General features: G+C 38.6%; 1 protein-coding gene across 1 annotated transcript in view; it reads left to right on the forward strand.

Moving 5' to 3' along the window:
* The window catches only part of utrn (utrophin), a 174570-nt gene that overhangs the window by 45033 nt on the left and 116559 nt on the right, over positions 1-12978 (forward strand). Inside the window, 8 exon segments of the mRNA XM_033991111.2 lie at positions 180-332; positions 406-507; positions 1282-1402; positions 1499-1716; positions 1816-1933; positions 2082-2287; positions 3152-3306; positions 3894-4083. Coding sequence (XP_033847002.1) covers positions 180-332; positions 406-507; positions 1282-1402; positions 1499-1716; positions 1816-1933; positions 2082-2287; positions 3152-3306; positions 3894-4083 — 1263 coding nt within the window.

Here is a 12978-nt window from a genome sequence, read left to right on the forward strand (position 1 = left end):
GATAAAAGTAGAACATTTTTTAACTTTCATTAGTCGCGTCGCAGGCCCGCGTGTGCACGTCGACATGCACGAGCGCGAGGTTTTCACGTGCATGACTTTCGACCATTGAAAATAAATGGAGAGCGAACGACGGCGCTCCCCGTGTGTCGAGCCCATTATTCTCATCTTTCATTTTATAGGTGACACATGAATTGCTGGAAAAGGTGCGTGAGGTAGAGTCCAATGTGCATAACCATGCACAGTTCCAGGACCGGATGAACAGGCTAACTGACTGGGTGGTTATCACACACCAGACTATAGCAACGAGAGGCCTGACTCCTACACAAGCACAGGTGGGAAGATGTCTGCTAAATAAAGAAAAATGTCTGGAAAAATATTTTAAAAAAACTTTTGTTTTTGTTGAAGGCCTTAGAGACCTCCATGAAAGACAGAAAGAGGGACTTGGAGGAACTGCTGGCGCTGTCAATCGAGCTGCAGAGACGACAGCAGCTTTTGCCTCAGGAAAAGGTGACAGCTTTCTTTAACAATATCTTTACTGTGTATCTAAAAATACAGAAAATTATGGAGGAGTTAGTTGATGCAATGCATTTCAATAAGACAGCAAATAAAATGAAAAAATTGACAAATTCCTCAAGCACCTGGAGCATTTATATAGATTATATTATGACAATTTGTCTCTGTAGACTGGGCAAAAAGTTGTAGGAGTGAAGACGTTTCTCTGCTCATCCAAGCTGCTTCTTCAGTTCTGGTCAGATCACTGGTGGACACTGCCTTATATCTGTCTGAAAGAAGGAAACAAACACACATATTTACGGTTTCTGTTTGTAGGCTAGGTCTAATGACCTACCCTAAGTGTGAACTGTCAATGAGTCATACTTAGCATATTCATTCAGGCCCTTAATGGCTGCCCTCACATCTATCAAAATACTGGCTAGCCCTATTGTTCTCTTTGTCTTGATTTGGGTCTGAAGATGGAGTTATAAATAGGAGATAGATCATGTCTAAGACCCCAAGGAAGGATTGTCTTTCCTAACAAAAATAGCTTCTTTAACTATCTTCTCAAACATTTCTTTTTCTTTAGCTCTGTACCTCACTATCTTCAAAGGAGTGGTTAGTGGGACTATGGGTCATACCTGGACAACTGAGGGATTACACAGTCATCTTATTGATAAAAATATATCACATTCAAAATATCATATAATAGTAAACTCTTGATACATTTATGTTTTTGTATTCTGCATTTGTGACTGGCATGAAAATGTTTTAATCTGTCATTTCTAGAGTAAAGTAGAGCAGCTTGCGTCTGATTGGAAAGCCTTGGATTGTCGTCTGAGGGAGTCTCTGCAAGCTCCTGTCTCTCCATGGACCATGCACCCTCATGTTGTCCAGCATCAACAACTTGGTAAAATAATAGACAAAATACTGTTGTCCCTTGGTTTCTAAAACAGTGTATTCCACTTTTTGGTATAAAGATATAAACTTGATCTGTTCTTCTTAGTATCTTCAGTGCCCTCCGCTGTGCAAATGGCGAGTCTAGTGAGTGAAGACCCCCACCACCAAACCCCCCACACCCCAGACACAGTGGCCCCCACAGACCTGAACAAGACGGCGACTGAGCTGGCAGACTGGCTGGTGCTTATAACACAGATGCTCAAGTCTAACATTGTAACTGTGGGTGACATAGATGAGATCAGGACCACCATTGGACGACTCCAGGTATACATCATGCTAAATCTGGCCAGATTCAACCCTAAAAACGTATTCAGAATTGGTAACTACAATGTTTATGATTTAATGTCATATTGTGTGTGACAGGTGACAAAGAGTGACTTGGAGCAGCGCCACCCACAGCTAGAAGACATTTTTACTTTGGCTCAAAACATCAAGAACAAGACCTCCAATTTAGATGTCCGGACTTCCATTACTGAAAAATGTATATTAATAGCCTATTACTAATCTTAATAGCCTATTACTAATCAATCTGACTCATAATCAGTTATATGGTCAACTATCAATATGTCTTTGTTTAAATATTTTGCAATGCTTCATGTATAACTAACAGCCTATAAATGTGTTTGTAGTGGAGAGGGTACGCAGCCAATGGGACAGTACACAACATGGGGTTGAAGCTCGGCTACAGCAGCTGGACAACATGATTGGTCACAGTAACCAGTGGGAGGAGCAAAGAAAAGAGGTCACGGCTCTAATTGGTCACAATGAAGGACGTTTCCACAACCTTCTGCAGCAGTCCCGGGACCCTTTGACCAACCAAATTTCTGATAATAAGGTTGGATTTTGTCTTCGCTCTCTGTCCCTCCTCAGGTCATAAATAGTCATATGACCTTGGCTGAATACTAGAAAAGGATTTTGTCTGTTAATTTAATACCCAGAGACAAACTAAAACTTTATTGACTATTAGAGGTTCTGACAGGTTCTTTACTGTGATGAAGCCTGTGTAAGAATTTATAAATAACGAGGACAGGGCCCTTTTGAACCTAATATTACTTATAGATCTATGATCCATCATTTTAATTTAATAGGATGATGAAGCACAGGCCTGGGTCATAAATGAGTCATGGTGCAGTACTGCCATTGGCCACTAGAGGGAAACTGCGCTCAATCAAAACGTGAGGAAGAACTATGCGATCTTATGATGTTGAAGTTGAAACCTTTTATCATACCGAATTAATCTGTAATGCATTAAACAATAATCATGAAATCAGAAATATGTGATTTACCCATGCAACCTTGTGTGACGAAATATAATGAAATACTATGTCACAACTAAATTACAAGTACATCTTTAAACATCTACTTAAAAAAATACAGTCACCCCAAAACTCTTCACAGTGTTTGTAATAAGTTACTTTCCACTCATGAATATTAGTAACAGTTCTTTTAACACATAAACATATTTCTTCATAAAAAGGACCAAAAATATGCGATGTACCCTTGCAATGTCAAAGAAATATGATTAAAAAAAAACTAATCACAGGATATTTTTTGATTGCCAGATTACCAGTAATCATAGTTTAAACACATCAACATATTTCAGTCTGCAAACACAATTTAAAATAATGTATTGAAAGTGTGCAGTGTGGCATTCTCTTTGATTTGCAGTACATGCTCACATCCTTTTGTTGTTTTCCAGGCTTTCCTCCAGGATTTGGGACGAGGCCAACCGATTGTGGCAGCCTTCAATGAGCTGTCAAACCGTCTTCTTCAGGAGTATTCTTTGGATGACACCCGGAGGATTAAAGAGGTCACAGACAAGCACAATGCAGTGTGGAACAGCATCAACAACAGGTGCTCTCTCTCACTCTATTCTATTTTATAAGAGCATAAAGTACAATAGGATGAAATGTATTCAAACCAAAGTGCAGCACAACAATATAAATCACAAAGTGTTGCCAAAGTGGTTCACAAATGGTCGGAAGTGAAAAAAATGAAAAGTTACAACTGGCCACAACTAACAGACCTGTCATCTAAGGCTACTTGCAAACTTCCACACATCAAAACCAAACCAAAATGAGTCTAAACCTGGAACTAGGACTAGACTACGACTAAACCAGGTCTACATCACAAATAAATTTTGGTTGAACCAGGACCAAGACAAGTGTGAACATTGCCCTAGTTGAATTTGTTTTATGAAATGTCAAAGTTTGATTGCTGACTTTGGTCGAATAGTTCCAACAAACCTTTGGTTATTTTTAAAGATGATAAATTAGAACTTTAATTACCTTCTTGGCATATTTCAACTGTTTACAGCAATCTTCAGAAGTTTGTAGATATAAAAGTAGACAAAACGCACATTTATGGAATAATAGGATGAATAGTTCCAAGCAAAAATTTAGCTTTGACCATATATGTGATCTTGCTTTATGTGATTTCAGGGCGAATGATCGTCAGACACAGATGGACAGCGAGCTCAAAGGCCTGCAGACTTCCCTCCGAGAGCTGGAGTCTTTCCTGAAATGGCTCCACGAGGCTGAGACCACAGTGAATGTGTTAGCAGACGCTTCACAAAGAGAGGACGTGTCCCAGGACTCAGCCCACGTGAAGGAGCTCCGGAAACAGATTGAGGTAAGAGTCCAAAGCCTGATCTGGACTATAACCTACAACTGCAGTTTCAGAGAGCACTTTATATACACACATAGCCCTGCCATGATAACATGTTTTGAAGTGCGATATATTCCTTAAGAAAATATAGATAGTAAAGTTAATATTGAAACTAATTTATGCCCTGGACACAGTAACCCTAAAGCCGGATTCTCATCAACAAAATAAAATATTCTATTGAGTTCATTATGAGCCATGATTGCTTTATGCTGCTGCGTATAAACAGTTTAACAGGTACAGGTCTTTTTATTTGTTTTTTTTATTTTTATAAGAATTGTGTTGTCTTTATTGTCTTAATGTTTTCACTGCCTGAGTCTGTCTACTTTGTATGAACATTTCTCTCAAACTGCTTGTCCTTGAGCAAAATGGACAAAAAGTGTCCTCTGTCATACACAGAAATTTCAGTCATTTTTTCACTTTCTACAATGCCATATTTGAGTGAATATTTGTTAAAATTGCTTCCCATTAGTGAAGTGGTTCGTCATGACTAATCTTAAGAGCATCAGAAACTCCCATCTAGTCCCAAATGTAGATGAATAAAGAGTCTCAGATAGGCCACTCACAGATGGGAAACGAGTGTGCAGAATTAATAGGGGCACTATGAGGTCTTGCTAAGTGGGCTTGCATTTAATATTTATGCTATAGAAATCCAATTAAGACAACCAGAATTATGCACATTGATTTACCATAAATTATAATTTTAAAGCAATAAAATCTAACATACTTAGGAACATATCTTGTGATAGCTTCTTCAGTCTTTGCTGTCTGTGAAGTTTCTGTGCACATTTTCTCTTTTTGACCTGGATGGGGCATGTATAGGTCATTGTTAGACATCTGTGTGATAAATGGTGTTAGTTCATAAAGTTGATTTAGTGAAACAGGAACTTGTGACTGAAAAGGACAACTGCTGTGACAGAGGTTATCCACCCAACTCTTTCATTAACACAAAATGGCTGCTCTGTTGCTGTCAAGTGTCAACGTACTTTAATCACAATTTTTGGCCACCAGCTATAGTCACTGCCTGCTTTATTCTTCTGGACAGAGTGATGACAAATTCAAATGAGGCACATTAAAAATTATTATAGACTGAATGGAAAATGACTATAACATAAAACCCTTAAGCTATGACTATGCGTTCATGTTTAATGCATGATGCCAGAACAGTTGATGTTTTCACTTGTTACACATTTTACTGACAACAAACTTAGCTTTTTTTGTCCTTCTGACAAAATGTGGGCTCTTGCTTGTTGATTAGATAAATTGTGTGTCGATGGTATTTTATTCACGTTGCATTACTAAAAGGTAAATAAAATGGTCAAAATCCATGTATCATCACATTTTGATTTTTATGAATTTGTGTAATTTGAAACATATTAAGAAATAGACACACCACAGTCTAGTTTGCAGTGTCCTTTTGTGTGGTAGATCATCAATGGTACAGAGTGTTAGTTAAGACTTACTGTTGTTGTCAGTGCTAATAGGAGTGAATGTGGTTTTCTGGTGTTCTTCCCTGTGAAGTGGAGTCGATACTCAGTGGGACCGCTGAATTGGACTCTAGTGAGCTAAACCTTGTCTAAACATTGAGCTCATTACAGGCCTCTCCTGTATACTCCTGTGGTCTAGTCTGCCAGTGCACAGCCAATGGATTATTTGTACTCATGTTTGTTCGTTTGTATGCACTGGTATTGTGTTGTTAGACAAGACAAAGTAATCTAGAGAGTGTGCATGATTTCATCCATTTCATCCATTCAATTCTGACACACTTGATGCATTGATATTTATTCAGTCCCTCGTTTTAGCACTGCTGTAATTTTGTAACTCTGTTTTGCCTATTTTGTCCAGTGGTTTCAGAATGAAGAAACATTAGACTGTTGCCATACCAGATGACAATGTAAAAATAAATATTATATGCTTTAAATGAGCAAAAGTCTTCAAAATGCCACCTATAGGAAGTTGAGGCCCCTGAATAGTGCTTGTGTTGTCAGTGTACTATTTGCTGCCTATTTTTCTATGTTTGCATTCAACCAAATAGCCATTTACTACTGCATTCTCCACATCAAACATATAATTGATTGCCCCCTGTTAGCTCTGGCCTAACTTAAATAAGGATGGATGGTAGAATCAATATATGGCCTTGTTGTTAAAGGTGTACTTGTTTTATTTTCTCATGTTGCTTCATATTCATTGTGTGTATTTGATCTAAAAATAGCACCAAAAATGCTTAAAACATTAGAGGGTTTGTGTTGGCATTATGTGTATTTCTGACTATCTGTTCTTTTTGCTACTCACATTCACTGTGTTGGTACCTTACAGTTTTTCCACTGATAAATGGAGCTTGAAAGGCTTTATCTTTTCTTGACCTTGTGTCGGTTTTTCCCTCCTGCTCTCTACCTACCTCTATTTTTAGTCATTATTTTTCTGACATTTTCAAGAACAGGCTCGCGATTTCCTATTAATCTGATAAATCCCATTTGGAGCCTTCTGACACAATATATAGAATGAGTAACACTTTAGCTCATTTGCTGGTAAATTCTCTCTCCTACTGAATTGCAAATTACCAGGAGATGTAGCTGAAAATGTATTCACTTTAAATCCTGGATTCACTTCACTCTAAGCAGACATAGTGAAAATTTAGTGTAGCAGACCGTACTAGGATTGCCTATTCAGACATATTTGCATATTGGCACTCTCGCTACTATGGCCTTGTTAATGCACTGAATATATGCAATGTCGAATAAAGTGGGATATTTTTAGATATTGCACATAGTAGAAATATGCCTTTGTTGTTAAAAGACAGGTAAAGCACAGGTAAACTATCTGTGCTGGTTCCAAGTTTGGATAAATGAAAGGAAGGACATCTGGTGTAACATCAGTCAACATTGTAGGAACATAGGAATTAGTTTTGAATGGTTTACCGGGGAAAATTAGTTAAAAGGACACCATGTCAGTTTTCTTGTGGAGGGTCCAAGCCTTTTTTCCCCCCTAACGCCTCTAATGTTCCACAAAATGGCATAAAGCCCAGTATTTTTGGCAATAAAAATGGCTCTAATTGAATACATAAAAGATAGATAATGCCATACTATGGAACATTGCAGGGAAAGCAATAACATTTTCATGAGACCAGCAATTGACGAACCCTCCACCAGAAGAGTTACATAGTGCAGCTTTAAATCATATCAATAAAAAAATGTCAACCATTCTTTTATAGCAGTCTGAAATTACCTCCTTCCAACCATCCATATTTCAAACCCAGTCTATCACTTAACACTGAATAAATTATATGCAAAAGCAGTTGAACAGCAGAGTCTAAACAGAATAAACATGTTGCCTAACTCCTCCCTCTCATCTCTCCACGCTCTGATCTCTCCTCTCCGTCCGCTTGCCTCTGTTACTCTCGCTGATGTGTGGCTTATTCCTTTCCTCTATTCCTCTTTTTCTCTCTCTCTCCTTTCTCTCTCGCTCTCATTCTCTCTCTTTCACTTCTATCTGGCACTCAAAAGTCCAGCACGGATTCACTTCCCGTCTGGAGTAACTCGCGCCGTTTCTCTCCACTTCTTTCCACTAAACTCTTTGCTCTTTTTCAGTTTTCCTGCCATCCTTTCTTCTTTAAAATCCATAGGGTGCCATCTGATGCGATTTGCCTCTTAGGTGGTCCGGATTGTCCTCATCTTGTCTCCCCCTGTGCGTGAGGAAACGCGAGGCATGCTGGAGTAGAGTAGCTTTTGATTCGCGCGCGCGTGTGTGTATATGTGTGTGCGCGCGGATCACGTCAGCTCGGGTCTCGTCAGCTGGCTGGGGGGAAGAGAGAGGGAGAGGACAATATGAGGAGCGTGGCCGGGCAGTGCTAGCATGCGGACGCGGAGCCGGCTGCTGCAGACCTGGAGCAGTCTTAAGATGATGGCTGTGGTCAGGACGTCCCTGCAGAAAGTGGTGGTGTTTCTTCACAGGCTCCAGAGGATGGCTATCTCCTCCCCACGCTACCAGAAACTCTGCAAGGTACGTCCTGCTAAGTCAGAGGAGCTGTATACCTGCGCCTGGGGACTTTGACTTGTTTTTGTTGCTGTTTGTTTTCGTGGTTAGACTTGAGTAGACTTAGACACAACTTTATATAAAGTATTTTAGTTCATTACTGAGGTTTTTATCAAGTTTATTCTCAACTATTTAAAAACATGGAGGTGGATACTTTGGAGTATTTGTTTTACAGTCTTTACTTTTTCCTAGTTACATGTTTACATCGAGATGGACCACGTACATAAATATGATTTTAAATGTAGCTTCTTTTTCATGTTTTCTTTTCTTATTTTATTTTGGTTTATTTGTAAATCTATGAAACATAATATGAATATACTTGCAGGCCTTTGTTTTATCAGTTTTGTTGTAATCTAATTCATTTGGTTTTGATTAATCATGAATCTATTTTATATATTTTTAAAATCTATTTATGTTTGTGTTGCCAAGAAATGTTTTGCTCAGTGCAGTTGTGTGGAGATGTAAGAAGTCGTACATATCCTCATCTGTCACTTATTCACACTTTTTGTGAACTGTTGGAAAGGGTTTCCTACTGTGCACCCTGTGGTGAATCAGTTTCTATTTACTTATAGTGGGAGTTTTAAAGGCACTTTGACTTTTTGCTGTGTAGGAATAAACAAACTTTTAAAATCTGTGTGTATAAATTTGCGAAAGTTGTAGAGAAATGAAAAAAATAGGCTTTTTCATCTTTAAATATACCAAGAAAGATCAGTGATATTTTGGTGTGGCTGCAGATCACTGCTTAGATCCAGGCTTTGGTTTGAGTTAGAGAGTTGAGATACATTTATTTTACAAAGATTGATATCAGTGTCTTCTTAATTTTAGCATAGATGTAAGGGATTTGTGGTACCATAGAGAAATTTGCCCCTTCTAATTCTGACCTTTCAGATTATATATTTATATACACTTTTATCTTTCATAATTTTATATGTGTTTGTAAGTGAACTACTTATTTGTGAGTCAGGTTTTAACATATAGAGCATACTTGTATAATAACAAGTACAAAGCAGTTACAAGTCCTTACATGCAAGCCATCAGAAGGTGTTTAGCAGTCGTTTGTCCTCTTCATTGATTTCTCCTCACTTTGACCCTCCGCTTGTCATTTGAAATCTCTGGCTCTCATCGCCGTGTTCCTGGCATGGCCCAGGTCTGACCTAATCTCCCAGACCAGAGGGACCAGCTGTGGGGTCTACTAGAGCTGTAGCCTAATGCACCACACCACATCCAGATTACTGACTCTTTAAGCACACAGCAGCTAAACGTAATCCGCCTACATTCTATACATCCACAGGCCCTCCCTTTATAGTATAGTGAGTGTTTTCTATGGAAGGATTTGTTGCTGTAGATTACAAACATCTGCTTAATTCTGTAATTATATGATTGCAATTGTGTGTGTTTTCGACTCAACAATTGCCTGGTCTGGATTTAGAAAATAGAAAGCAGCAGATTATACAATAGAGCATTTTTTTTCCGTATCAATCTTTTTTTTTTCTTATTTCTGTTCATCCCATCTCATTACTTTTTATCACATTCGGCACTAAAAGAAATTAGCACATCAAATCCGTTCAGTTTGAACTAATGGAATATGTCAACACAAAAACTGATTATGTATTATACACATAGAATTGAATTTAACCACAAAGAAACAACAAACTAATCTTTGTGCTAGCCCCAAGCTCCAATAGAAACATATGCCAAACCCTCTCGCATGATTAAGTATTACAGCTGGGCAATATGGCATAAGTGTTTTTTCCTTGTTAAAAATCTAATTTCAGTTTTTGCTCCAAACACATGCTTTTACTGAAAGAAAATTGGCTGTAGACCTCTTGAGTTCAAAAGCCCCAAACTAATTATTGACACATTTGATTAATTACACAGAGATATTGATCATTCAATGTGCATTACTGGAAAACACATCTAAATATGAGACCTGGAATCCCTTACCCTTCTCTTAATCAATTCCAACTGATTTTTCTCCGAGGCTAACCATCCTATGTTGTGTCCCTACCAGTGGGGGGCATCAGTCATCCCACACTCGATTAGCCTCCCCTGGGCCACATCTGTCTCTGGCTGCGTTTGGCCTTCCCTCGGGGCACATCCGTAATGCCACACTTGTCCTGTCTCCCTGGGGTGCGCTCACTGTCCACCAGACTGGAACGCTGACTTCTCCATGATGGATATGCTCAGGGCTTGCACTTCCGAATTCTGCTATTTTTTCCTGTTGCAGCCCAGATATAAAGCAGCTCACCTGGGCATTGTCTGAGTCATGGATTATGTTAAGTGTAGAACGCCCTAAACCTCTACTTATTTTGTCTATTCTTGTAGCAGAGTTGTAGGACATACAGGAAGGTCATTTGATATTTTTCTTTTATATAATGTTTGAGAGTATGTCATTAATACTATTACATCTTAGTAAGGATGGATCAAGTAGGTTTTATTCACTGGTTTCATTTTCATGTTTACAGGCAACATTTTTAGGGTTTTTGAGCTTTCAAAAAATAGAATAGTTTGTTTAAAATTGTTGGTTGCTACGTCAGAGGTGCTAATTTCGTTATCACTCTAAAGTCTATTGATATAATCACCTATTTAATCCTGTTTCTTACAAAGCCACACGTTTAAATATTGCTAAAGTTCCCATTTTAAGGTGCACTGTTTAACCTGCTTGTCTATTCTATTTTATTCATTAGTTGGCACTAGGCCAAGTTACAGGTCAGATCTGTGAAAAAGCAAGCCCGCTCACAGTAAGAATACATGTTTTTCAAGGTCTTTGTGCAATTAAAAAAAAAACAACAACAACAGAAAGCTTTCAAATTATGCTGCAGTTTACTGAAATAAAATAAATGAATAATGGATCTGAATCTATTTGTTCTAAGTATGGTTGCATGTATTTCTTCAGTCCTCATTATACTGTAGGTGTATCTTTAGAATCCTATTATCTGATGCAGTGCACAAACAGTTTCTGCGTTGCCAGTTCGAGTGATGTGGTTTAATGAGCCTGTAGGCGATTAAAGAAATGTTACAGTGCTCCCTGAGGTTTTGTTAGTACATGCAGTGTACCATCACATTCACTTTGCCTTTAGAATGATCCACTTAGAAGAAATCTTTTCAGTTTCTTATTCATACAACCTGGCTCAAACTCTTGTCGCTGAATGCTCGTGGGGTGTTTTATTGGTGAAGAGCTCTTGGCTGGTCGTTCCATTCGGAGACACCAGGACCATTTCGAGTACTGTCCCATCTTTCTGACTATAATCACTGGCTGAGAACTGGCTGAAGGCAACTATCTCTAGAGAAGTGTCCTCCTACTCTCATTACCGTGGCTTCTATTTCATTCTGCCAAAGCTTTTTTTATACACAGCCCGTGAGTAGCAGTGTGTTGTCCCGCTGTTTGTCTGGCAGCAGCAGTGGCCCGAGGGGCGTAAACTTGGTCTACCTTTGCTCAGGGCCAGCTTCAGCCTCACTATGGGTGACTCAGACCTGGCCAAATTCCCAGCCGACTGACCCGCTGTCCTTGAGCTCCGTGAGGGTCCTGCAAGGTATAAGCAGTTTTACATGTAAATGAAGGAGAGAGCATTTCCCATTGGCAATAGCACTGATTTTGAAGAAGTACTTAAACAATGATACATAGACCAGATACAGTATATATTTTTATTTTATTTCACGAAAAAAATATGATAACTACATTTTATTTGGATGTTTTATCAGAACAACTGAACTTCATTATGAACAGTTATTCACAAATAGAACGAGCAGATATGTAGTCCTAGTTTTGCTTACAAGAGTGATTTATAATAATCATGGTATTCAAAATAGTAAAATGAGCGCTGTGTAGGATTCGTGGTGGCGGGCAAGACTCCATGGGGATCCGTTTTAGCCATTCTTTGGAATTTTCAAGTGAAACTAATATAAGAACTTCAAGCACTTGACACATCCCTCCACCACAAAAGTTACAAGTCAGATCTGTGGTGAGACAACGCCCCACACAGCAAGGGTACATGTCTTTCAAGGTGTTTTAGTGCATTTAAAATACCTGTAATGAAATATCTATGTGTTGGATGGAATTTTCTGCAATGGAGCTCTAATGCAGTTGGTGCAGCTCCACTGGGCAGATCTTGGTTACTATTATTGCAAGTACTAACCATTAGATGATAATGTAGTATGAGTCTATACAGTCACTGACCCATATCATGCTTTAGCCTTGGACGTTGTGGAGGATAAAAGACTACATTTAACATAATTTTATACCTTACAAACAGGAACAGGCTTTCCTCTTGTTTTTCACACTACACCTACTCTATACACGCTGCATCGGCTCTCACATCCAGTAACACAATTTATGGAGCCGCTAATGCATGTTTATATTTGGTGTACTATAGTTGTGTGCACATTTCCATTACTGGCTCTTAGTGAAGCTGAACATGCTGATGCCTGAGTACTTTATCTTCTTACAGTATAGAGACTTGATGAGGCAGAAAATAAGAACAATCAGCTCACACTAAAGCCATACTGTTGTCCATTTATCACTATAAAACATCACAATCATGACAATATGTTTTGTGCCAACCCAAAGCATGGACAAACTAAGACAATTACATTAGAAACTTCTTTGCAAACCTAGTTACTGCATATAATTTAATGTAAAGTCCCCTGGGAAGGTTAAAGGTTAGAGGGGCAGTACTAGTCTTTTTACCGTTGCCTCTTTAGTTGCAGTTCAAAATTATTTCTCTTGCCAAAGTACTAGTACTACTTTTGGACTGGTGATCAATAAAAATGAGCAGTTAGCCAAAGACCATAACACTAATCCTGCACTGGGTAATACTTAATTTTAGATAT

Source organism: Periophthalmus magnuspinnatus, chromosome 24 (genome assembly GCF_009829125.3).
Source record: "Periophthalmus magnuspinnatus isolate fPerMag1 chromosome 24, fPerMag1.2.pri, whole genome shotgun sequence".
In the NCBI taxonomy this organism is placed as follows: Eukaryota; Metazoa; Chordata; class Actinopteri; order Gobiiformes; family Gobiidae; genus Periophthalmus; species Periophthalmus magnuspinnatus.